Genomic DNA, 27,825 nt, shown 5'->3' on the forward strand with positions numbered 1-27,825 from the left:
AAAGTTGGTCATTGTTCGAAATTAATTTTTCCTGTTCAAAAACTTTTCAATATAAATGTAGTCCTTTTCATTAGCGTTCAGCATCTTCAAGGGCTTAACATGCACCAGCTGCTACTTCTCCCCAATGTACAGCTCTCGTGGGTGTCCTTACCTCCTGGATCTTTGTCCGGATTATACTCCAGAGCATTGCTACAGATGAGATCAACATCCCCTAGGAAGTCCTTCACAGTCAGATATTTGTGGGTATCAATTCTGGTCATTATCGTTGACAAGTCCATTGGTTGCCTGATAACTTCAAGGTAATCTGACACCTGGAACAAAGAGATCTCGCTCTTTAAAGAAATACAAAACAACACTGCACTGAAAAAGGAAACAGGGCAGTGATTATCAGCTTTCCATATGTACAGTACAGTCACCTCCAAAATTACTGACACCCTTGATAAAGATAAGAAAAAGTTGTATAAAATAAACACCGGTATTGAGATATATTGTCATTTTCCAACATATAGAATATATTGTGTTTTATTAATTATTCAAGGGAACCAACCAAAATTACACATTTCCAAAATTTTTAAATGTATTTCCAAAAACAAAGGTGTCACAATTATTGGCACCCTTGCTTTTCAGTACTTTGTGCACCCTCCCCTTGTAAGGATAAAGAAACTGAGCCTTTCTCTAGTTTATTTTTTATTCATGTTTTAATGAGATTAGAGACCTGAGGCCCTTGGATTCTTCTTTGCCTCCTGAAACATTTGCTTCACTGTGGGTAGGCGAAGATGCACTTGCATTCTCCACCAGGCAGGTGTGCCACTGCTCCACTGGTTTTTAACTTCTTAATTATTACTCTAATAGTACGTCCTTCAGTACATGTCAAACACCACGCTCCCTCACGACACGCTTCGTCTCATAAAGTGGCTCATAACGAGGCCACTTTTCATTGCCATTTTGTTGAATTGCTTAAATAAAAAACCTTGCTTTTAGACAAAAATTAAACAAATCAATTTAAGTAAAATGTATATGCATCTGTGGAGAGGCCTGCCATATTAAGTGTATAAATCATCTTGTTTTCCAATGTACAGATAAGCTATCTATGACATTGCTGTCAGAAATCATGAGATGCTGGCGGGGGTCGGGGGTCACCTCCTCGATGTCCACAGGCTTGCTGAAGATGTTGAAGCGCTTGTCCGTGGCCAGCCGCTTGGTGACGTCCCTGAGAAAAAGCCGCAGCTCGCGCAGCGTGTCCTCCTCCTGGTCCTCCAGCCGCTTCTGCTCCTCCTGGGAGAGCTGGCGGGGGGGCGGGGGCTCCGCAGGCACCAGCTCCTCCAGTGTCTCCAGGGCTGTGGGGCAAGGGCACAACTTGGGCACTAGCTCACACTCACAAGCAGGCACGAGCTGTGTGCAACACTTTTCCACAGACTACTACCCGCCTGCCCTGCAACCACACTTCCCTGCATCAACAAAACATTACATTTATACTTCAATTTTGATCACATCTTGGGATCAAAAAAGAACTAAAATGTGTCAGCGGCAGCTGGATCAGCAATCGTGATCGAACGTAAAGAGCAATGTCTTTGCAATGCTGTGGCAATGTATATGGCGAGTAGCTGAATTTTTATTGCAGTCTGCAGTAATACGTTGGCACTTCGTTTAGGTCAAGTTTCAATGTTCTATTTATTTTCAGTAAATCTATCCACTAAAAGATAAACGCATGTTGTTTCTTCTCGACTAAAAGCTAAATAAGGAGGCTAATGAGGGCAACTCTTTTTGGGAGCCAGGTAAGAATAAGTGATGAAATCAGCTGAAAGTAAACTATACACCACTAATTTGCAACACATGGGAGGATCTGACAAATTTAATTTCAGTCACTAAAATTGTTCTCATATGAATTGGGAAATGTAATTCAGCGAGGTCAACACAGAGGTCTGTGATTTTAAATTAAATGTTATCCCTTTCCTCTAGGATAGGGGATTGGCTTGGACTTGCATAATAGGTGGTATCAAACATCAATAGCATTTAATCCTGCAGTGTAAACACAACTGGAACAGACCAAATGTTCCAAAACACAGATCATGGCTGCCTAAATGTGCCAATCATGTGATCATGAATATCATGTGCACCCTCAGTGTTTGTGTTTCAGACCACATTTGTAAATAAGTCCAATGTGAAGAGGTAGGCAACACCATTTAAAAATGGAAAATTAAATGAGATTTATTCCAATGCAGATCTACCAAATGGAACAACACTCTTTTAAAAGCTGTTTATTCCAAGGCAAAATAAATAAATAATGTTATGGCATAAAGGCATGGAATCTGCAGAACAGTTGTAAAAAAAAAAAAAACAGAGTGCAATATTGTTAGAACTCCTATATTATATATTCCACCATGTTATATGAGGCTTCTTAATACTGTAGCATTGTGGTTGGTATTGTTGGGTATTAATAATAACAATAATTTGTTATTTAGCAGATACTCTCAAAATGACTGCCAGACACCAGAAAATAATAATTGGAATACTGCCTGGACTGAAAAGAATGCAACATCCAGAAAATAGAGTTAATTTTACATGAATGCATCTATTTGGCATGGAAACAAAATACAAAGTGAGGTTTAATGGAATTATCCAATATCTTAAAAGGGGTATGTATGCAGACCACTGCCATTTTTTCTTAAATCAGCATCCCTACATGTATGGCTGCCATTCCATTCCAGTGTCTGCTGAATTCCAACACAGGCACATTCTACTGAATGAGGTACTGATTAAGAGATCACCTGAACCAAATCTTATTTAACGAGGAAACGTATAAAAACCACTGTTGTGATCATCACTATCCTCTTGCAATAGGACCAGCTGGATGGCAAAAACACAGTGCTACTGCTAGTAGTACCTTAAAAGTAATGGGAATCAAATAACTATTGACCATGCCAAACGAGTTGAAAAGGAAAGTTTTGAGTGCGGAAAAGATGGGTTCAATTCTGGTTTTACTGGCAGAGGGATACAGTGAGGGTCGGGTTGCTTCCATCCTTAAAATTTCATAAGAACAAGGTCAAGCAGCAGACATTGGGGACAACAAAGCTACAGACCGGCAGAGGGCGAAAACGACTCTACACTGGATGACTGCCAACTCATTCGAACGTCACTCAACAACTGTAGGATGACATCAAGTCACCTACAAAAAGAATGGCAAATGGCAGCTGGGGTAAGGTGCATGGCGAGGACAGTTCGAAACAGGCTCCTAGGGGCAGGGCTGAAGTCGTGCAAAACTAGAAAAAAGCACTCCATCAATGAGAAGCAAAGAAGAGCCAAGTTGAGGTTTGCAAAAAAACCATAAGGATTGGACCGTAGAGGACTAGAGTAAGGTAATCTTCTCTGATGAGTCCAATTTTCAGCTTTGCCCAACACCTGGTCATCTATTGGTTAGACGGAGACCTGGAGAGGCCTACAAGCACAGTGTCTCACACCCACTGTGAAACTTGGTGGAGGATGGGTGATGATTTGGGGGTGCTTCAGTAAGGCTGGAATCGGGCAGATTTGTCTTTGTGAAGAACGCATTAATCAAGCCAAGTACAAGGTTGTCCTGGAAGAAAATTTGCTCCTTCTGCTCTGAAAATGTTCCAAACTCTGAGGACTGTATTTTCCAGCAGGACAATGCTCCATACACACAGCCAGGTCAATCAAGGTGTGGATGGAGGATCGCCAGATCAAGACCCTGTCATGGCCAGCCCAATCTCCAGACCTGAACCCCATTGAAAACCTCTGGAATGTGATCAAGAGGAAGATGGATGGTCACAAGCCATCAAACAAAGCCGAGCTGCTTGAATTTTTGCACCAGGAGTGGCATAAAGTCACCCAACATCAATGTGAAAGACTGGTGGGGAGCATGCCAAGACACATGAAAGCTGTGATTGAAAATCAGGGTTATTCCACCAAATATTGATTTCTGAACTCTTCCCAAGTTAAAACATTCATATTTTGTTAAAAAATTAATATGAACTACAAACACATACCTATAAATAGTAAATTATATATATATATATTCATATTTCAATGAGCTGTAAGAGTACCAACAAATTTGAGCACGTGTGTGTGTATATACACTCACCTAAAGGATTATTAGGAACACCATACTAATACTGTGTTTGACCCCCTTTCGCCTTCAGAACTGCCTTAATTCTACGTGGCATTGATTCAACAAGGTGCTGAAAGCATTCTTTAGAAATGTTGGCCCATATTGATAGGATAGCATCTTGCAGTTGATGGAGATTTGTGGGATGCACATCCAGGGCACGAAGCTCCCGTTCCACCACATCCCAAAGATGCTCTATTGGGTTGAGATCTGGTGACTGTGGGGGCCAGTTTAGTACAGTGAACTCATTGTCATGTTCAAGAAACCAATTTGAAATGATTCGACCTTTGTGACATGGTGCATTATCCTGCTGGGAGTAGCCATCAGAGGATAGGTACATGGTGGTCATAAAGGGATGGACATGGTCAGAAACAATGCTCAGGTAGGCTGTGGCATTTAAACGATGCCCAATTGGCACTAAGGGGCCTAAAGTGTGCCAAGAAAACTTCCCCCACACCATTACACCACCACCACCAGCCTGCACAGTGGTAACAAGGCATGATGGATCCATGTTCTCATTCTGTTTACGCCAAATTCTGACTCTACCATCTGAATGTCTCAACAGAAATCGAGACTCATCAGACCAGGCAACATTTTTCCAGTCTTCAACTGTCCAATTTTGGTGAGCTTGTGCAAATTGTAGCCTCTTTTTCCTATTTGTAGTGGAGATGAGTGGTACCCGGTGGGGTCTTCTGCTGTTGTAGCCCATCCGCCTCAAGGTTGTACGTGTTGTGGCTTCACAAATGCTTTGCTGCATACCTCGGTTGTAACGAGTGGTTATTTCAGTCAAAGTTGCTCTTCTATCAGCTTGAATCAGTCGGCCCATTCTCCTCTGACCTCTAGCATCAACAAGGCATTTTCGCCCACAGGACTGCCGCATACTGGATGTTTTTCCCTTTTCACACCATTCTTTGTAAACCCTAGAAATGGTTGTGCGTGAAAATCCCAGTAACTGAGCAGATTGTGAGATACTCAGACCAGCTCGTCTGGCACCAACAACCATGCCACGCTCAAAATTGCTTAAATCACCTTTCTTTCCCATTCAGACATTCAGTTTGGAGTTCAGGAGATTGTCTTGACCAGGACCACACCCCTAAATGCATTGAAGCAACTGCCATGTGATTGGTTGGTTAGATAATTGCATTAATGAGAAATTGAACAGGTGTTCCTAATAATCCTTTAGGTGAGTGTGTGTGTGTGTGTATATATATATATATATATATATATATACACACACACACACACACGTACTCAAATTTGTTGGTACTCTTACAGCTCATTGAAATTATGCTTTATTCCTCCTGAAAAGTTATTAAATTAAAAGCTATTGCATCATGTATAATTGCATGCCTTTGGTATGTCATAGAATAAAGCAAAGAAGCTGTGAAAAGAGATGAATTATTGCTCATTCTACAAAGATATTCTAAAATGGCCTGGACACATTTGTTGGTAACACTTAGAAAAAGTAATAAATAATTGGATTATAGTGATATTCCAAACTAATTCGTTCCTTTAATTAGTATCACACATGTCTCCAATCTTGTAGTCAGTAATTCAGCCTATTTAAATAGAGGAAAGTAGTCACTGTGCTGTTTGGTATCATTGTGTGCACCACACTGCATATGGACCAGAGAAAGCAAAAGATATGGCAAGCCGTTATAACATTTATACAATTTCTGATATCAAGAATGATCTGGTATTTTTGATATCAACAACTGCACTCTTGATATCAGAAATTGTATTTTGGATATCAGAAATTGAATTCTTGATATCAAAAACGCATACTAAATAGCATCCAGTTCTATTTTTGATATAAAAAATGCATACTAATTAACATTCGTTGACGTGTAACTTAACCCTTTACACTCCGCCCCATTCTTTTCAGATCGTTAAAAATAGATGTATCAAATACGTTTATCAAAATATAAATAAAATAAAATATAGAAACTAGAGACCAGAAACATTCAAACGATGTCTGACTCGCGTTTGTAGGGTCTTCCTGGCCTGAGCTACAGGCTTGCGAAATCGGTCTTTTCTCAGAGTGTACAGGACTAATTTGCATCTGCTCGAGTAATTGTTTGTACTCTGTCAGCCGATTAGCCCTTATAATACGACAGACCACAACTTGTTTCATTTGATAAACAATAAATGCATATGGTACAAACTATCAAGGAGAAACACACAAATAAACAGGATAATGTGAGTAGAAAATGGCAATACCGCTGAGGTTGTTCAACAGTGAACAGGGCAGTGTCAGACATTAACAATGAGAGGATTTTTTAGGCAGGTTTGAACTTATTCTGTAAAATAATAATGCTTTCAAAAATTGACATGCTAATAGATTATATTTATCAATTAACTAAATGCAAAGTGAGAGAACAGAAGAAAAATGTAAATCACATCCATATTTGGTGTGACCACCCTTTGCCTTCAAAACAGCATCAATTCTTCCAGGTACACTTGCACACAGTTTTTGAAGGAACTCGGCAGGTAGGTTGGCCCAAACATCTTGGAGAACTAACCACAGTTCTTCTGTGGATTTAGGCAGCCTCAGTTGCTTCTCTGTCTTCATGTAATCCCAGACAGACTCGATGTTGAGATCAGGGCTCTGTGGGGGCCATACCATCACTTCCAGGACTCCTTGTTCTTCTTTACGCAGAAGATAGTTCTTAATGACTGTCGCTGTATGTCTGGGGTCGTTGTCATGCTGCAGAATAAATTTGGGGCCAATCAGATGCCTCCCTGATGGTATTGCATGATGCATAAGTATATGTCTGTACTTCTCAGCATTGAGGAGACCATTAATTCTGACCAAATCCCCAACTCCATTTGCAGAAGTGCAGCCCCAAACTTGCAAGGAACCTCCACCATGCTTCACTGTTGCCTGCAGACATTCATTCACGTACCGCTCTCCAGCCCTTCGGGAACAAACTGCCTTCTGCTACAGCCAAATATTTCAAATTGGCTCATCAGTCCAGAGCACTTCTGCACCCCAGTTCCTGTGTTTTCATGCATAGTTGAGTCGCTTGGCCTTGTTTCCACGTCAGAGGTATGGCTTTTTGGGGACAAGCCTTCCATGAAGGTCACTTCTGAGCAGACTTCTCCGGACAGTAGATGGGTGTACCAGGGTCCCACTGTTTTCTGCCAATTCTGAACTGACAGCAGTGCTGGACATCTTTCGATTGCAAAGAGAAGTAAGCATAATGCGTCTGATCTGCTGCAGTAAGTTTCCTTGGCCGACCACTGCGTCTACGGTCCTCAACGTTGCCTGTATCTTTGTGCTTCTTCAACCCATGTCTGCCTTGAAATTTCTGCCTGGGAAAGACCTTGCTGATGCAGTAAAACTACCTTGTGTCTTGTTGCTGTGCATGTCATGGTGTATGACTTTTGACAGTAAACTGTCTTGTTAGCTGAATTTGCTGTTCCTCACCCAGTTTTATTCCTCCTACACAGCTGTTTGTTTCAGTTAATGATTGTGTTTCAACCTACATATTGATCATTAGCATCAGTTTGGTATAATTGTTTAATCATACACCTGACTATATGCCTACAAAATCCCTGACTTTGTGCACCTAGAAGAATTGATGCGGTTTTGAAGGCAAAGGGTGGTCACACCAAATATGGATTTGATTTTTCTTCGGTTCACTCACTTTGCATTTAGTGAATTGATAAATATAATCTATTAGCATGTCTATTTTTGAAAGCATTCTAACTTTACAGCATTATTTCACACCTGCCTAAAACTTTTACACAGTACTGAATGTATCTGTGTGTGTGTGTGTGTATATATATATATATATATATATATATACATACACACACACACACACACACACACACACACACACACACACACATAAAACACATTTGTTATAAACAAGAGCAAAAGAGTAAAACTTTCTATTGTCTGGATTTTTCTTGTTCATTTTTTTTTTTACTTGTGTTCAGTCTTCTTCTCAGTTGCTGCTGGGATTTTTCAATGCAGATACACTTTACATTCCATGACGATGAGCTATTCCAGCAAAGACAGCTTAGAAACAATATCTTGAAGCCTGGGAGCAAAGTGGGCAAACCAAATTAAAAGTGCCCTGTAAGTCAGCAGACAGCACCTTGGGAGAAAAAAGTCTGTACAGCAGAGTGTGTGTGGAAAAACAAATCACTAGTCTGTCTCGTGCTGGAATGCTCTGCCAGAGTATATCCCCACCCTGCCTAGCATGGGGTCATTTAAAGATAAACTTTCCTCTCTGGGAGCCAGCTGTGCCTTTCAGGCTAATGATCGGAACGTCAAAGTAAATCTATTTCCCGTTCTTCTCTGGGAGATTCAACACATGGTTGGAGCTGCAGAGTCTGGTTGTTCCAGTTCCAGGAATCAAGCATCCCATTGAGGAGATGCATTTGGAGGAGTGTGAAATGAAATATGACTCAATCATCAATAAAAATACATTTTTAAAAATAAAATTAAAAAAAAGGACTCTCACCACGCTTGTTAATATGTCCAAGTGACAAAAGCAATTTTAAAAAGTCACTGACACTTGCCAAGTGAATAAAATACACTCTGGAGAGGACTGAATCTTGGCAGGTAGAAACAATCGAGAGATAGAGAGGGAGGGGGGGCAGTTCAGTAGAACAGTAAGTGTCCAAGTGTATATTTAAAACACAGAAGCTCTCAGCAGCTGCTACACCGGAGAAAGGAGCCAACGCAGAGCGCCTTGCACTCTCTTTTGCTGCACTGAAGAGTTTCACAAAGCTTTGATGTGCCCTGAGGAAATTTTTCACCTTGCCTGTCATAAAATTTTAACAAAGTGATTTTAAACTGCCTCAGACAGCCTGTAAAACCTTATTTAACCCATCTTGCAAAGAATTAAGTTTGCTTACAAAGTTGTCAATACATAAAACGAATTCTGAATGAGGGCCACTGTTACGGTGTTTCCAAGGATACTGCCCGCCATAGGTGGCCACAGTGACTCCACCAAGCTCTTACACTGAAAAGTTAGGAGCCCAATAGAATATACCAGTGTATATACCAGAATATAGCCACATTCAGCTGCACCTCAGCGTGGCCGTGCCGGTCCAGGGGGTCTCCACTAGGGCTCAGCTGCACCTCCGATATCTTGTAAATTCTTAAATTGCATGGTTTTTAGCTTCCCCGTTTACACTATCTTAAACTATTAAAATGGTTTAAACAGAGGCTAATTTTTATGTGATCAATCGCATGAAGAATCGTATATTTTAATTATATTTGTAATCCCTCATTATTGCTATAACTATATGTTAATAGTAATCGAATTATAGACGCTTTACCGACTGCAGAAATACAAACCTTACAACCTTACAAAACCTACCGATTAATACAACTGATCCATTAATTACAGTGTCAAAGGTATTTTTTAAGGAATCCCATTCACAATAAAAGTTGATGCCCCGCGATGTTATGGATGTGAGAATCTTTTATTTTGCGACATTGATAAAGCTGTAGGTATACAGAGAATGCATACAGGTATGTATTCGTTTTGCTGGCTGTGACTGTCATACTGTATATTTCATGATATAGATATGTAGTGGCTACACGGGACAGATTTAAAACCAGGCGCACTGTATTTAATAATGCAATGCAGTTCATCCACCCACAGATAAATAATAAAGGAGAATATCTAGGATACTTAAATTAAGCTATATTGTCAGTGTTAATCGGATCATGATACAGGGAGAAGTAACATGATTATTTACGATGCGCTGGTAAACAAAAACTAGATGAAATTATGTAATTTGTTTTATATATTGTTTCAATGTGTCCCAGTTTCTACTTTTGAATATCTGGTATAACTTATACTATAAGACTATGTTAGATATCGTAAAAATGTCATGCACTTTAATGTTAGAGGTATTTCAGCCTCCAGTTTAAAACACTAAATCCCAGAGTGCCGAGTGTCCCAGCATGCACCTTTCGTGTCTCAGTCACTTCCTAGGGCAGCTGTACCTCACGACAATGTAGTGGAAATTCTGCCGGGCATAGTTTAGGTGTACAGTTACAGCCATGCGGAGGTGCACCTGAACATGGTTAGTGGAAATGGGGTATTTCCAGACCACTTGCAACTCACAACAGCGCAGTACATTTCCACTATTTTTCAGTTGAGCAACAGCATCCATCTATTCAGTTTTCTGCTGCTTTGTTTGATATGGTTCATGCATTACTATTTATTTCAGGTGTTACTTTCACTGTGGTCTGTGCCGTCAGGGGCCCAGTTCCACATGCTCACACAGATAAACTATCACATGTATCGGTGTACCGCTAGGTGAACGATGTTACATCAGTTTCATTAAACCATGCACCTGCTGCGTCTCCATACCTGCTTTTTTCCTCCGTGCTGGAGGTCTTGCTGCCTGAACGAGAATCAGATCTATAAAGAACTTTCTTCTGTCCTCCTCACTCGGTCTCTTCACATTAACAACCTCGCCATAAGTGCTCCTGAAGATGCATCTCACCTGCCACGAGAAAGTAAAATGGTCACATTGAGAAATTACATTTATTATAATCTTTATTGTCGGTTTTGCTGTGTCAGGGCTAACAATCCATAGCATCCAAAAATTATATTCCTTATGTTTTTGTACAGATATATATGATGGCACTGATTCTTAGAGGGACCTCTTTCAACTGAAAATAATAAAACTGTTGGAGATAAACACTTTTAGCCCTGCTGAAATACATTAGCCCCGCAGCTGAAATATAGTGCCATGAAATCATAAGTACTTCTTATATTTACACAACACCCATGTCCATTATTTTATTCCCCCCGCCCCCCCCGAGAGCTTGATTTGTTCTATCAACAGAGCTGATGAAAAGTGCCATTATTTTTTCCCCGTTGCATTAACAGTTAATAAGGACACATCTGTTATTCGAAAACAGACGTCAGGTAATTATTTTAGTTCAAACTGATCAAGGGACTGGAATGGGATCTGAGTTATTGGCTGTGCATCAGTAAGCCCCAGCACTTAAATCCCTGAGACAAAGCCAGATTCACTCCTCAATAAACTGAAAAACAAACAAATCCCGACTCCATGGGACCAATTTACCCCAAAGTCTGTTTTGCACTTAAATGGACTTTGCAATTAGTTTCATCAATGGAAATAACAAGCTGCCAAAATGTAAAAACTCAATACCCAGGAATACTTTCCAAAAAAGGGGGGTAAATCAAACAAACTTTGCTTACATCAAATTAAATTCAAAAGATATAAACTGCAGATTAATGTAGACGTTCAGTTCAGGCTATAAATGATTAAATATTTAAAAACAAGGGAGTTATCCTGTGAGTATTACAGTCAGGTTATGCAGTATAAAGCAGCACAGAACCCAATAAAGCACATCAAGATGAATCTAGAAAAGACAACATTGGCCTTAGTACAGTCTTAGGGGCATGAGGGTGGCATAAAACAAGTCTCCCTAGACACACAAGACACAAATTTGCATCCTGCCTCCACAGCACTCGCACCTAAACAGTGTTGTTCATCAGTGCTTCAGTATTCATAAACAACAGAATAATTACAGCTGACTGGCAGCTGTCACACCCCTCCCCTGTTCGGGGCCACAGGCGTCTCACAGCAGTAAAGCTGTCAGGACTCTATCTTGTACTGCATGTCTTTATGAACTAGGATTCCCCAGGTGACGCCCCTCGGCCCAGAGGAGCTCAGCACTCCCCAGGACTACGTGCTGTTCTTTGTGCGGATTTCTATACACAGAAATTGGTAGATTTTTGTAGGTGACAAAAACAAAACAAAAATTAACTTGTCTCTGAGGGGCAACGAGCTGACAGTACTGCAAACATCATATGACACACCTGAAAGTTTTTTAATTGCTGCTGGTTTTTGGGCAGAGATTGACACAATGAAGATGCTAATTTATACTCTGTGGTTTTTAAATGCTTTGCAGATCCTGATTAACAATCCATGAGAATGTGTAGTTTATGGAATTGCAGAGTGCAAAAAGGACAATTTAATTTTAAACCTCACGTTTCATTAGAGTAGACATTTAGAAGATCTTTTATTACTGACTTCCAGGTATTCTTACATGATATTACATTATATTATGGAAGTGATTTTGACAAGGTCTACGATTGGAAATGTTTTACTGTATTCGTTCTAAGAATTCAAAACCTCTCTGCTTGGAGTGGTTTTCTTTGTGTTCCTGCTATGTTCTAACCAAGACCTCTTGGGGACCCATACAATTCTGTTCTCTTCACAGCTCGTCTGGTAACACTTTCAGATTTCCCTTATTTCATCTTATCGCACTACTAGGCTTAACTTGTGCTTTAATTGGAGACCCCCTGCACATTTTAGGCCTAGGAGGTATCACAATGGTGAGTATTTCCAAGACTAAGAATTTATGATGATACATGTTGCCTGGCTACTTTCATGTCTCTCTCTCTTATTTGGCTATTTATGTTTTTTATTGTTATTATCCTGCATTTCATAAGAACTTCTGAGGTTTAATATCATATTCAACGCACTCCACTCAAAGACCTTATGTTTATTAAATAAAGAGTAAAAAGAAAAACATAAGTATAGATAGTACTGCAAAAGTTCCTACATTCATTTTAAAATGTAGGGAGACAAAGTAAAATAAATATAAAAGTCAGGAAACATGCAATGTATATGCAGAACAACAGGCAAAACTTAAACTTGTCTTAAATCTCGGTAGAATGACACTGGCTGGATCATTCTGGTCACTTCTGGTCATGTATTTGTTTCCCCCTAGCATACACATTCCCATTTGTAATCCTGACCATTTACAATTTGGTACAATTGGCACAGACTATAGGAAAAACCTCTTTCAAGTTCCTATATTGTGAGTGGTTTCTACAATGTTGGAGAGCTCCCATGTACAAACTGCATTCTAGAGAAAAAACCCTTGAAACATTTGTGCATTTACCTCTAGATTTCAAGCTCAGAGAAAAAGCTCAGTTTGTCTGGCTCTTACAATCATATTTAACGGTTAGGTAATGCGTTGTAGAAAATAAAGCCTACTGGAATGAGGACAAACACACACACACACCCACCCACACATCACGGCACACCAGGCCTATAATTAATTTCTCAGATACAATTTTAATTGCTGAAAAGGGAGAAAGTTGCTGCAAGTCTTCGTGAATAAGACATCTTCAGAAACCAGCTGAAGAGAGTCCTAGGCATCGCACGTCAGAAGTGAAGAGAAAATGTTGTGAATTAAATCTAAATTCTTAAGGTAACAAAAGGAGCTTAGACTCTCTCTTTTCAGTCACTCTTACTCCATTGCAGTACTCCTATAAGCACAAACCAAAAATATAAATCTGATTATCTCTTATCCATTAGTACAACAGGCCGTGTATTTGTTCAAACACTTGTCAAATAAGTGCAAAAGAAAGAAATAAGAAAAGAGGATTTTTTATGATGCACAACTTGCTGGTCCTACAACGGGGACAGGAAAGCATTGCATTCGGGGGGAATGGGGGAACAGCCAAGCAAATGTCACTGCGGCAATGCATCCTTCACCAACACCTTGGAAGCTTAGTCTTCACTAAAAGGAAGTGCAAGGATACATTTGAAGCTAAGAAAATGTATTCACTGTTTAATGAATTCACACCTTTAAAGAAAACACTTTGGGGCAGAGAAAGCCCAATTCAGAGTCCCCTTGCTTATTATCCTACAGCACAGCGCTGATCAAGGAGCTGCTGCTGACAGCATCGATGCTGAGCCAACCGCCAGCGACCCCCCCCTGAGCTGCACAGTACGGGGTACCAACAGAAGCAGGGGCTGATGGGAGAACTGGTTCCAGCTGGGGGGATAAAACACTGACTCCCGGCCACATATGGTAATGAGATGGTTTTATTTTGGTTGTTTTTCTTGCTTTGTTTTGGGTGTACGTGTGTGTTTGCCTTTTATAATTCAGTGCTGATGTTTTAGAATGAACCAATTTAATGGTCGGCCTGATACGCTGATGAAGGAAAGGGAGAGAGAAAAGAAAGGAGGTACAAAAGGTACAAAAAAAATGGAAGGACGGAAGGAAAGGAGGAAAGAAAAAAAAAAACACTGAAAAAAGCTAAAAAGATACAATTTAGAAAAGAATGAAAATGAAAAAATGAAACCAAATTATGAAACAAAAGTAGTTAGAACGGCTTGTACCTCATCCGGGAGCTCCCTGTACGTCGTTTCGGAGGTAGCCAGGATGAGGACAGGGCAGAACGAAGGGATGTCCTGCAGCAGAGTGAGGAAGGTACTGCGCACTGTGTCACTGATGGCCTCCCACCACTCGCTGATGTGGGGCATGTACACCACACTGGGCACTGAGCGCCGCGCCTCGCGAAACACCTGCAACAACAACAGACACTTGGCAAACCCTCCTCTGCAATCTCAACAACAGCTGTATGCCTGGCAGGCACACAACAACAACATACACAATGTGTCAATGGAGCGCAGGCACTATAAGATCTAGTTACTTAATTATCACTGACTATTTTTTACTAGAATAGCTAGACAGACATCTGGAGGCTAATGACTGAACTGCAGATAAGATGGGTCACCTGAATTCATCAGGGAACTGAGCAGGGTCATGACAATAATACATCATTAAACACAAACAGAAGCATTCTAGAGGGATTTATTTCCCTGCTCTTACATTTTCTTTTGAGTGTATTGGCATCTCTGGGTGTTTAGAAGCCACAATGTTCAAATCTATACTGTAGAATTAGGTATAAGTCAAGGTAAGGAACAGCTTTAATAATTTGGTGCTGAGCAAACTGGATTGCAGAGGAAAGATGATGATACATCTAGCCAATTCAAAGGGAAGCAAAATAATTGAAAACATTATTTCAATTAAGCAAGGCACTCAACAGTATAAAATAAAAGCAACTGAGTGAAGTATGAGCTAAAGTTGGGAATATAAAATTCTCTTCTACCTGTAGCATCAATTTTTAATTAAACATACCATTATTATGGATTTGCCTTACCATCATTTGCTTTTTCAAATGAATTCAAAATTAATTACATTTGGAATTTAATTAAATAACAGCTGTGTAATAATTATCAGGAAGAAGAAAAAAAAATGAATTAAAACAGACAAGTAAGAGCATGTAATATTTATAACCTCCTGCCACCAATGTTTTGCACCTCTAAATTACAATTTGATTAAAAACCAAGCGACTACATGATGGGTATTATGATTGGGAATTCTGTATAATTAAGAGTAAATTGGAATTCAGATTTGTTAATATTAAAAGAATGTTAATGTCTGATTTAGAGAGAAACTTTCACATGAAAAAAGTTGTGCAATAAAATTACAATCTTTTTAATTTTAGTTCGACAGCATGAACTGCACACTAAGTGACCAAGTCTGGTACAAATCTAAATCACCTCCACAAGAAGGAAAAAGCTAGAGGTAACATGTGCCCTAAACCATCATCTACCAAAGAACCTACACGTTGGGACTTGATTCAGGTATTCAAAATCAGAAAGGTACCCTGTCAATCATGAGGAACACTTAGATCAGCAACCCCGTGAATACCGATGGAAACGGAATTGAAACGCATTCACAACAAAGAACGGGAGACGAGAGTTGTGACAAACTCCCCAGCGATGCGGATCAAGTCCAGCCCTTAGGATTATGCAGACACAGACCGGATGACATAATTGGATATCTAAGATACTAGAAACCAAATGAGCCTGATGGGATGATGCACCTCCTCTCCACTGTAAACTCTACTGTTGGAGACCAATGAACTCAATGCCTTTAAATCAGCACTGCTGTACCACAGCTCAACGTACAGATTCAAAATATTGCTTAGGTGCTAGGCTAATTCATTCATTCATTCATTAACAAAACGAAGATCTGGATATTTAAGAAAAATGTCACGATAACAAACAGGTTTTTGTGAACATTTTCTCAAGCTAAGCTTTAATTAGGGATACAGATGACTGTCTTAAGTTTACATTCAGGCTGTTTAGAGCACAATACCAACTAATTTTCAAAACTCTTGTATTCAAACTAAGGTTAGTAAGCAATGAAATTAGGATTTAGGAAACTTAGGCTTTTGTAAACATTGGGGTTGCTTTTGTACCGAGTTTACTGAATCGCATGTAGATTTGTGTGAACCTAGCTTTAAATTTGGGTGTTTGCTAGGGTTGGGGTTCAGGTGGCTGCTTAGGCTTAATATACAGTAGGAAACCTATTGATGCAATACAATGGTATTCAGTGAAAACTCTCCTTTCTGCCCTGCAATCCAGTAACACAGTTCAAAATAAAGATTCTGCATATTGTTTAGATGTTCAGGCTCATTAAATCCTACATCTGTATTAAATTAATATGTTAAAGAGAAATGTCACTATGAATGAGTCACTCTGAGTAAAGGCATTAGCCTAATCAATCAACCATTTACAAATTTAAAAAGCATAGTTGTTTTGTGATTTTAAGTATCTGAAGCACAATAAATACTTCAAACATAAGAAACATAGATTTAGGTTTCCATGCTTAACCACTGCACATTGGCTGCAATCCAGATGAAAAGCATTCATTGTAAACTATAAAAGCAGAGTTCACATTATTCCCTTATGTTTAATTATGTTTCATTGTAGGATGCACAGATCTTATTGATTGAATCCTACAATGGCAAATACAAGCTTTTCCACACGGGTATATCTATACAGTATTAGTACACCTGCAAGTTCCCACGTGCACTATTGGCTTTGCCAGTTACAGTCACTAGATGGAGCTGTAGCATTACATTTCTCCCAAAGGTCACATTAGATCCTATGCTGAGCAGGAAGACGCCCACAAGTTATACAATTTAAAGTGTACACATTCATGAGGCGTCAAAATTTGAACTACAAAAACTACATCTTTAAAAAAAAATTCCCATCAATAATGAACAGCGCTAAGCCCTAACCCTTCTCCCAAACCTCCCAGCAGTGGCGCAGTGTGCGCGCTGACCTGGGCACAGGACTCCTCTGGGGTTTTGGCACTGACAGAGTACAGGGTGGGCAGGTCCAGTCTGTGCACTGTGAACTTCTCCAGGCAGTGCAGGAGGGCTGGAGCCAGGTGTGCCGTCTGTCCCGAGCCCCTGTCCCCAGCCAGCAGCAGCCGGGGCTGGTACGAGGTTGGCTGGTGATAAGCAGACCTAAGGGAAGGGGGGGGACAAAAAAATAAACACAAAAAGCATCCACACTTATAAATCCCCTCAGGACACACCGAGTCATTCTACTTGGAGCACAATTAGTTTCTTACAGCACAGACCAGCAGATTTCATTTCACTAGGACTCTTTGTTACATTGTTGAGTTAATGATATGTTAAACTGATCTCCTTTCCACCTTGTCCTGGGGTGTAGGTGATTGTTATAAACTCAGCCCCCTTCAGGACCAGAGCGGGGCACCACTGGCCAATAAATATGCTGCAGTTCCTAAAAAGACCCAGTAGATGGGGCCAGTGTGATGCATGATGAAACTTGAGGTGCACAAGAACAATCTTGCATAAGGAGGAATTCTGGGCCTCAAGAGACATGAATGCTTGCAAAGAGTTTATTATAGACCATGATGTTTGATTTGAATACTACAGATACTACAGACACTACAGCGGGATGATCTATCTATGAATTCACTGCTGGAAAATTTAAAAATGGTTTCTTAGATGTTTAAACTTTTCCAGTTTATCCTGCAGGTGGGTTGTGCAACAGGTGCATATCAAAGAATATAGAGTACTAACAAAATGTTCCTCCTACCATACTGTTCACAATCAGTGAATATTAACTGGTGTGTCATTCTGCTACATATAGAGTTTAGCTATGGCATAGATTGTGTATGAAATAAATACAAAATCAGTGTGAATATTCAATAGTTTTAGTATTATTATAATTACAAGTGTACACAAGTCCAATTAGTCTGAAGCCCTCATCTCCACAGCAGGACCTCCGACTGGGTGATGTACTCACATTGTGAAATGCAGGAAGGGTTTCTGTGTAGTTGCAGATGATGGCTGTTTCTTTGGAGATCCTAAATGAGATTGAGTATCAAAAATAGATGGAGCACCATCATTGTCATCGTCACTGTAGGCATCGTCCTCCAGCAGCTGACTCACGAGATCTGCTAACAGAATAAAATAATGCATACACATGCACCTGCATCAGTGACAAGTGAGTGACAAGACTTCAGAAACTCCTGTAGCACACACTTTGACGCACTATTGGATGCTATTTTAAATGGGTGCCAAACATGCATTTATTATGGGCAAAACAAGTCCTTCCAGGGAAAGAGAAGAAATAAAGAAATGTCAGGGGAGGCTAAATTACTGCTCTGGAGTTTCAGAGAGAAAAAGAAAAAGGAACTGTGCTAATGCAGACAGAAAAGAGGAGAGACGAGACAGGGAAGTGGGGCGTGCAAACTCAAATCTGCTTCAGGAAAGCACAGGCCAGTGTACTGCTGCATAAAACACCCTGAATTCAATTCTCATGCAGGTTGTCCCCTTGTTCATTACTCATAGGTGATGCATAAATTGAAGTCATCACACTAGTTAAGGGAAAAAACTCCTGCACTGCGTGCCATTCGGAGTGTTTGATGCAAACGGCCACATAGTCCAGCGCACACAGAATAATCAGAGGGCAGTGTAGGCCAGTCACCTTCCCTCCGGTCCCCCTGGGAGAGCTCTGCGTGGGGGAAGACCCGGTGCAGACAGACCAGCACGTCAGCCAGGGTGCTCTCCAGTAAGGGCCTGATGACGGAGGACAGCGCACGGCCGGGGGAGATGAGGGCTCGCTGGGAGGCAGGAACGATGTTCCTCATGGCATAGTAGAAGTCCTGCGAGCCCAGGACGATGGAGGTCACATCCAGCTGGAACTTCTGGCTGCTGGTGTATATCTGAGGGTAGCGGCGGCGCAGCGCCACCAGCGCAGCCTCCGTGCAAAGTGCTTTGATGTCAGCTCCACAGTAGCCTGTGCACAACACAGGGAAAATGCCATCAAAACAAGAAGAATAAAAAGACAGCTGGTAAATGTATACTCAGTCATAAGCATCTTGACTTTGCTAGTTCTAAGTTCATTGAGGGAGTGAACGGGATAAATAAAATTGGAATAAATAAATAAATATATATATACATTTTTTAGATGCAAGAAAAAGATCTATACATCATACATTGGGAGGAAATTATTTAAAATACTCAATTACAACAAATAAATCAACCAAAATTGCTTAAGTAACCAACCAATAAATCTGTTGATTTTAGACTTTTACATTAATCACCCAATGTCCAAAAGACAAGCATGGTTCTTAAATCTCTAGGTGTTACTATACTAGTAAAACACATAGCACATCTTACTTACAGACTATCAACACAACCACTTACCAACACATTTATCAGCCAGTTCTTCCACAAAAGTGTCTTTTAACTTAGGATTCCAGTCTCTGGTATGAATTTTTAAAATGTGCTTTCGAGCCTGGATGAGGAAAAAACAAAAGAAAAAAACAATTACCTGTTAATGCAACAGAATAAATGTGTGTTTTTAATAAATAAATGAATGATTCAAGATACAAAAGGCAGTAGTTATATTGTTAAGAGGAAAAAATGCAAAAACAAATCTGTCAAGGGTAAAGCAATAAAGGGACTGTTTTTATTCTTTGATAAAACTTTGATGGACACTCAGAGTCCCCTGCTGGGAGAAAGTGGTTTAAAATGCTGCAAAGACAGCTGCTCTCATTTTGAAGACCTATAGCCTTTAACATTGGTCCATCCATCAGTTTAAAACTCTGGAAGATGAGAAATACTTGAAACAAGAACTTGGATGAACCCTTGATGGGAACTACAGAGCATGGGGAAATTAACACTAATTTAGCATCTGCACTAATTTACATCTGCATTAATGCACACTACATGTGCAGTGAAAATAAAACCTGGATCAGTAATATGCAACCTGTGTTGCATATATATATTTTGTTATTTTTTTATTTTTAACTAGAAGGAACAGGAAGTTACAAGTCACCCCGTTTTTGTACAATAAATGGACACAGAAAAGGGAAAGACTGAAACTGTACTTTGTGGGATACGATTCTATTTTACTTGTAATGTTTTATGGTCTCAGAAGCTCTGAAATAAGTTTATTCCCTTCCATTTAACTGCAGGGACCCATGAGGGTCAGGAAACGCTTTTTAATTCCAGAGTAAAGCACGCTGCTCCCATGGAACCTTTCCATCTAAAATCAATGTAACAAGACAACAGCTGTGACTTCATAAAAGCTTATGTCCAGCCATCTCCAACTGCTTGCTACCAACAGAAACAACAGATAAACACACTGCCAGAACACAAGTCTAACACGCAATATAGCAAGAATATGATTTACCATGTGGGTATGGACAGCTTAAATATTATACACACAAAAAAAAAAGACTAAAATAAATATATGAAAAAAGCTACCTTTCTATCAGGCAAGTTGAAAAGGAACTCCCTGTCAAATCGACCAGGTCTCCTGAGTGCAGGGTCAATAGAATCAAGTCTGTTTGTAGCACCAATGACAACTATTTCACCCCTGTTATCCAGTCCGTCCATCAGAGCTAGCAGCGTGGAGACGATGGAGCTGCAAGAAAAAACAACAGTGCAGAGGAGGAGGGTGGGGGAAAAGGTTTCGAGTTTGTTAGTCTTTCTCCACTCTAACGACTTATCATTCTGCTATAATTACTAATTGATTGGGGAAGGCAAAGCCACCATTTTGGAGCACAGCAGACAAAATACACATTACCCTGAATATGCAGTCTAGGTGAGAGCTGCTATATGAGGCGTGGGAGGCAAACACAGTGATTTACCTGTGAATCTGATCCTGTCTGCTGGAGCGAACAGGTGCCAGCCCATCAATCTCATCAAAGAATATGATGGAAGGCCTCATCAAATACGCCTGGCCAAGGAGAGAAAAGCACAGGGTTAGGGTCGCTGTTCTCCTCCAGTCATCTTCAAGGCCATTTCTTAATCAGCCACGGAAATTACCTGACTTGGGTAATTTACATAGCAATCAATACTAAACATTGCAAATGTCTGTAGCATTCGTGTAAATATGATATGAGAACAGGAACAGTACTTTGCTAAATACTCATTCACACAAAACTGTGGTATTCCTACAGGTCTATAGCTTATTGTTTAATGGGACACATTAAAAAGGTATGAGCAGGGTTGTGTAGGGGCAGCCGGGAAACCTTAGCCTGCCAAGCAGCAGCCAGCTCCTGTGTCTGGCCAGCTGCCTACAGGCCCACACAGCATCAGAGGCAGCTGTGCCTGTCCTCACACAGCCCCCCAGATCAGCTGTTTCTGTTGTTCTTCAAAGTGTCGAAAGCAGCCAGTGCCTTCACTCCAAGTTCAGCAGAATGACAGCCATCAAAGTCCAGAATTTGGGTGGGGTAACGAAATTTTCTACCTCTCCTCGGACACTGGTTTTCAAACTTGCAGTAGAGATTGGACATTACTGGTATTAAACCACTAGCAGACTTGTGGGCTATTTGCAGTGCACTGCGACTGAAATAAATGAGGCGCTCACCTGATCGAAGAGGAGCCGGAGCTGCCGTTCCGATTCCCCCACCCACTTGCTGAGACAGTCGGCCCCCTTCCTCATGAAGAAGGACACCTTGCGGTCGCCCTGACTGCACTCGTTGGCAAGAGCCCGTGCCACCAGCGTCTTCCCTGTGCCAGGCGGACCATAGAACAAACAACCTCTGGAGAGGAGGGATAAAAACAGGGAAATCAGGCCATATCCCTGTGTGCCGCGAGAGCCGACAGACCAGCGCTCTACCACTCTCTCAAGGCCATCTGGGAACAGGAGAAAACACATGAATTATCCACTGGGAAAAAACAAGCATCAGTTTGTTGGGTTACACTCACCTGGGCGGCTGAATTTTAAACTTTTCAAAGACCTCAGGATACAACAGAGGAAACACCACCATCTCTTTCAGCGCCTGAATGTGATTGCCGAGGCCTCCAACACTGTCAAACCGCACCTAAGAACAAGGCAAAACAGTTCAATAAAGTTGAGTTTTATGGGGTACAACATATAGTAGTTCCAGATTCAAGAATGTCTTTTTAATACAGGAATAAGGAGAAAAGTCTGATATGTAATAAAGTAAACAAATGATTGCAACATCATTATAACAGAGTGCCTGTGCAGTTTTGTTTTTTTGGTATCAGAAAAAACATCAGGAATTCAGACTTACAGTGGTGTCCAGATTCATTGGATCCACATCAGCTAAACTGGCACCCACTTTCACACGATCTCGCAGGATCCCACTCGTCAGGTCTTCAGCCCGCAGGTTCATGGGGAGACATCTGTTTACCACAAGAGAACACACTCCTAATCTGTGCTTTCCAATCACTCCAGAGTTTTTGTACAATTTAACTTCTGTACACTCTTCTCCTTGAATCATTTTTTATTACAATAATTCAAAGCAAGAGAGTATTACCACACACTATAACAAAGCTGTTTTTTTAAATATTAATATATTCATGTCATTAAACTGTGCCGGTCCCTCAAGGTAATAAAAACCTTTCCATTTCCATCACCTTCTCTTGGTTTATGAAGTAGGTAGGTGCCTATTGTCGCAATGGTTTGTTTTATTCCTATAAGTGATGCCTTATTCATTACAGGCTTCCAAGGAAAAGCAGCAGAAAGCTCAGTGACGAGTACCTGTTGCGTGCTCTTGTCATGCTCTTGCTTTTCCGTCGTTCAAAACGCTCCTCATCAGACGAGGACGTTGTGTCACTACTGTGAATGGCATGCTTCTTCACTCTAGCCCAGATAAATAATCAACACATGAGCATTACACATCACTTGGGGAGACGCAATGCAGAGCCACCTGAAACTACTGCAACTACATCCTGTGGAAGTTCAGATGAAAGGAGTCACAGTACTTCAGGAGGGTGGAAAGTGTTATTCATGCTGCTATCATTAATTTATTACAGGAAAAAAACTATACTAAAAACAGTCTACTGTTGAATGCTTTGATGTGGAAAAATACAGCTCTTGCATCCACAATGCAAACTGTAACAATTTAAATATATTCGTATTTTTCAGTAAATCCCCTACTTTATAACAATGAAAGACCAAGAGACTGTATTGGATTTACTGTGCTCTGGTGTAAGGTGGTCACTTTCTCAAACTGTGGATTAATGCTCTTCTGCACAGGCTGCATGTTCAGACACTTTCTTAAAAGCTGCCTATGGATATTAAACATTATATTTTATAAAGTCTTTTTAGTACAGAAACCAGTTGATATCTGTCGGGTCTTCTGTACTAGTACCCTGCATCGTGAGTAAAACTAATGAAAAAAAAAATATATTTGCACTGATATTGGAAATTGGACATAAATCAGTGCATCTACATTGACTTCTATGAACTCCCAAGATTAATGTATTTAACATAATATCAATGAATATAAAGATCAGCTCTGTGCACTTTTGAGTCCTAAGTTTGAATCAGCTGACCACCCCATTTTATTACCTTATATGGCTTCTTCTCGCAGGAGATCTGTGGGTATCAAACAGTGTATTCTGTCTCTGTTTCCTTGCTGGCTCTGTAAAGAGATGGTGACAGAAAAAACATTAAAAACTCTTGCTTTTGTAATATAATTCAATTATTTTTTTGATATTTTAAACTAATCAAACATCTGAATGAAAGGTGATCTAATTTTAATGTGAATAACAATAATCAAGAGGCATCCGAGAGGGCAGCTTACATTTGGAAAACATTTGAGACATTGTTAAGATTTGAAAATTAGGTTGTGTGCGGAGGATGTTTAATACATTAGCACACAAAACAGGTAATTTAAGTTGTGCACATGAAGGCTCTCTAGACTGTGCAAAAGAAGAGACTGATACAGCTGCAACCACCTTCAACATTGTGATTTACACTTAATATGAGCACAAAACAAAAGATGCCCACATTTCTGGCTCCAGCTCATTCCAATAAAATGTTTTGACCCATTCCCACCTATAGGGGGCGCCTGGTATCGCTGGACAGTCTTGCGCTGCCTCAGGTTGTAGGGTCTGTCATTCTCTTCTCCAGCTTCTTCTGCCTCATCTCCTTCATCATCTTCATCTTCATCCTCGTCATCATCTTCCTCCTCTTCCTGAGACTCTGTCGAGGAAACAAGGCCATGAGCGATCAACGCTGCGCTACCAAACACCAACAGCACCACACAACATAAAGAGTTCACACTGCTGATACCAAATAATTTGCTTTCTCCTTCAATGTAAAGATCTAAACCTTGAGGAATAAGACGTACCTCGCTCTGTCGAAGTTTTTTTTTTATTTTTGCGGTTGTGTTTGTGTTTTGATAGTAGCCTTTTACAAATTCATTTTTCACAGCAACAACGAATACCTTCTGTTCCTTCCTCCTCCCCCTCGGCTTCACTCATGACTTCATGGTGAGTTTGAATCCCAAAGGTATTCCTCCTCAGGGATTTCCTCCTCCTTTTCACCCTCGAGTACATGTCCATGTTCTCCTGCAGGACCAGAGCATTTTAAAAATATTTACTGTTCTCCCTGCTTTATACACTAGACTGTGATACTCATGATACACAGAATCCATGAAAGTATTTTGGTTTTCCTGTTTTCATTGAAAAGTTTTGATTTGTGTAACATTGCAAATTTACAATGGTTTATTAACTGGTGCTTGGGTTATCACTTGAGAGAATCGTGACTTATCAAGGCAGTGTCAATTTACGAACACTGTGTTGAATATGCATAATATGCAGACTATACATGACATGAAGGACACACTCACCAGCTCGGTGTCGGTCCACATTCGCAGCCTTTCCACCTCTCGGTTCTGCCGGATGTTACTGATATTATCCATCTCCTGAAGCACCGCCTCGGCCGTACTGAAAACACAGAGGAACTGAAAACTTGCAGCCACAACCTCCCCCCCCCAACACATTTTTCTACCCTGGACATTTTATTAATTATTTCATTCATTCAGGAGGGTGAAAAAAATATGCAGATTTCCATCAATTTGCAGGACGGCAGACATCTTTAATTCAGTTACTTTTCAAAAACTTTCCTTGAAGGATGGGGTAGTGATAAGACCTTCAGTGAGGACCTCTGTGAGGCCAAAGGCAGGTACCTGTTGACAAGCTGATCGAACAGCATGCTCTGATTGAGGTGCTCGAATCGGTTGTTCTTCGACCGGCAGCTTCTCCTGACCTCCACATGGCCATTCATGCGAGTATGGTCCCCATCGCCACTGTCATCATTTCTCATACGTGCTGGAAGTCAAGGAATAATGTTATGAACAGAGGAAGGTGTACACTTGGCCCATCTACCTCATCTGGATGCAGGCTAATAACAAATTGTGTTTCTCAAGGATTCTAAGCTGCTCAGCTTTTTTGTATAAATATTTTAAAACAAAACCTGTCTTTTACCTGACTGATTAAGCATCTTAGTTTTTTTGTTTCAGATGGAAACCTAAAGACGATAGACCTGGACGTGATCAAAAATGAGAGTTGCAATGTCACACATATTTAGTTATATTTCCAATACTTTTCAGCTGAAGGAGCATTTCATGGAAACCTCGCACACTTCAATTAATGTTTTCCTCCCTCAGAATTACAAACTTACATAAGTTTGCATGTCCATTTTGCAAAGAAGCTCCTGTCCCACTGGATAACCTGCAAAACAATCAGAGCTTGTTACATCAACACAAGGCATTGTGTTCTCAAAGCCTCATCCTTATTGTTTGCAATCAGATACTCACGGAATTGTGTTATTTCAGTGATATTGTATTTTTGTTATTTCACCCTATCATTTCATTCAAATTATGACTGGAAAGTGCCCAAGTGATAGCAAAAGTGCAGGACCTGTTCATGAGTGAAAGTAGACTGATTTAGAGCAGTGTCATTTCTGCCTTGTAAAAAGCTCTGCGTTGCATTCCTACCTGGATTGCGTCTTACGAATGTTCCACTTTACTCTTTGCCCTGTCGTCCTCGGACCCGGGGAAGTGTCACTGGAGCTGGGGTCTGTGTGCCTCCGGGGACGTTTAGATGGAGGGGACAAGCGAGCACTAGTGGAACTGACATCACTGCCTTGGTCTTTCTGCACAGATCAGAGACAAGAGTGAAATAGTCAAGATTCAAGAACCTCCTTAATAAAATAACTGATACCTTAAGTAGGACTTCAAATAACTACATAACCTGTCAAAGATAATAAATATATTAATTAATTATTGGTTTTGAAGATGTTAAGTCATGTTCAGAAATTTACTTAGGTGAGCAACGCTTATGTCATCCAGAGGGAGATGGAATTTGAAATAGTCTACCTACTATAATGCAAGGCCAAAATGTAGCAATAAGGGGTTACATCCTACAATGTGGGCTTTTAATTACTCTAGTGCTTAAGTTACTGTGGCCAAAAGTTAGCTTTAGCCTTAAACAACACCATTTTCTTCTTCTTCTAATACATTATTTTAATGTACCCAGGGAGAGAAAGAGGTGTGAGCCAAGTGGAAAATTAAAATGTTGACATTTGGTTTTAATTTCTTTAGAAGGGTGCTAGTTTTGAAACTGTGGATCATTAGTGAAGCTCAAATAAGAATTATGCTCCTTACATCTCATTATGACAATCAAACTTCATATTGAAGTACATACAATAGGGATTTTATGATTGAAGAGCTCTGGAGAGTATCCAAGAGTATGCAAGTTTGGAAATAAGCATTAAATACATAAACATACAAACACACGTATAGAGATACATACATAAAAAAGGACGCCATTGAATTGATCTGTTTTTTTTGCTAGTAGAGTATTGACTTCAGAGATCAATTTCCTGCTGTGATTTCAAAGGAGTTACAATTTAAAAAAACGATCCTCCCATTTAATCAAAGATAACTTAGATTAACACACTTAGGTAAAAAATGGGACTGTAAGCACAGGTTCTCACACAATTTATTGCAGGCTTACAACAGCATCAGTATAGCTCAAATTAATGATGAGTAAAATAAGGGTCAGAGTTGCCTTAAAATGAGAGAGCAGCTCTGAACACACATTCTGGACTGCACTTAAGCCACCCTCACAGTTCAGGGGGTTACATAACTTCCTCTTTCAGTTCGATCTGGTGGGCTTTTCTGGGACCCACTTCAGTCTACTGTTTTTTATTTTTCTTTTTTAGATCACTAACAATTGGAGGGCTCTTTTATGTAAGCAAGAGTCATACGCCCACACCGTCTCTAGGACTGCATTCTGTAATAACACTTGTTTCACGACTCTTCCTCTCCCAGCACCTCTTCACAAATGAGTCGGCACTTTATGAATTGTTCAACCACAGCCGGGCTTCCTCTGTTGCCACAGAAAAGACAGAACACCCACACACACTCACAGCCTCTCCAAACACTCCGTGTGTGAGAAGCATTGGACCTCATCATTATAGTTTAGCCCATGCTGCAGACGGAGCCTCAGGTTGTCTCTGTACGTCACTGGGAACTAGGCCAACAAGGGAGTATGACTGATTCATTTCTCTGCCAATAATATCTTCACCTGACCAGCTCTGCTAAAGTACAGGTTTATCTAGGTGAACTGCAGAATGACACAGTCAGTTGAGAAAGCATTTATAATACAATCTTTCTTCATTTTCCCTCATGCAATTGCGATTGCAAGTTGCAACAGAAGGACAGCAGTACGTAGCAAGATCAACAGGCTTACACTGGACCAGGTGTCCCTGGCTTTCCTCAC

General features: G+C 40.4%; 1 protein-coding gene across 2 annotated transcripts in view; it reads right to left on the minus strand.

The window, feature by feature from the left end:
- The window catches only part of atad2b (ATPase family AAA domain containing 2B), a 70,621-nt gene that overhangs the window by 38,259 nt on the left and 4,537 nt on the right, over nucleotides 1-27,825 (minus strand). The window contains exons 2-22 of one of the 2 annotated variants that reach the window (XM_066704139.1): nucleotides 26,037-26,194; nucleotides 25,721-25,770; nucleotides 25,227-25,368; nucleotides 24,888-24,984; nucleotides 24,483-24,606; nucleotides 24,092-24,238; nucleotides 23,603-23,675; nucleotides 22,790-22,891; nucleotides 22,320-22,431; nucleotides 21,991-22,106; nucleotides 21,650-21,824; nucleotides 20,928-21,016; nucleotides 20,542-20,701; nucleotides 19,477-19,567; nucleotides 18,755-19,066; nucleotides 18,071-18,221; nucleotides 17,076-17,262; nucleotides 14,276-14,461; nucleotides 10,471-10,606; nucleotides 1,141-1,337; nucleotides 152-311 (exon numbers count right to left, since the gene is read on the minus strand). In XM_066704139.1, the coding sequence (XP_066560236.1) occupies nucleotides 152-311; nucleotides 1,141-1,337; nucleotides 10,471-10,606; nucleotides 14,276-14,461; nucleotides 17,076-17,262; nucleotides 18,071-18,221; nucleotides 18,755-19,066; nucleotides 19,477-19,567; nucleotides 20,542-20,701; nucleotides 20,928-21,016; nucleotides 21,650-21,824; nucleotides 21,991-22,106; nucleotides 22,320-22,431; nucleotides 22,790-22,891; nucleotides 23,603-23,675; nucleotides 24,092-24,238; nucleotides 24,483-24,606; nucleotides 24,888-24,984; nucleotides 25,227-25,368; nucleotides 25,721-25,770; nucleotides 26,037-26,194 (2,965 nt within the window). Of the gene's footprint in view, nucleotides 1-151; nucleotides 312-1,140; nucleotides 1,338-10,470; nucleotides 10,607-14,275; nucleotides 14,462-17,075; nucleotides 17,263-18,070; nucleotides 18,225-18,754; nucleotides 19,067-19,476; nucleotides 19,568-20,541; nucleotides 20,702-20,927; nucleotides 21,017-21,649; nucleotides 21,825-21,990; nucleotides 22,107-22,319; nucleotides 22,432-22,789; nucleotides 22,892-23,602; nucleotides 23,676-24,091; nucleotides 24,239-24,482; nucleotides 24,607-24,887; nucleotides 24,985-25,226; nucleotides 25,369-25,720; nucleotides 25,771-26,036; nucleotides 26,195-27,825 lie in introns of both variants that reach the window. The other variant, XM_066704131.1, reaches the window with a different exon arrangement.

The sequence above is a fragment of the Amia ocellicauda genome, chromosome 1, assembly GCF_036373705.1.
Source record: "Amia ocellicauda isolate fAmiCal2 chromosome 1, fAmiCal2.hap1, whole genome shotgun sequence".
In the NCBI taxonomy this organism is placed as follows: domain Eukaryota; kingdom Metazoa; phylum Chordata; class Actinopteri; order Amiiformes; family Amiidae; genus Amia; species Amia ocellicauda.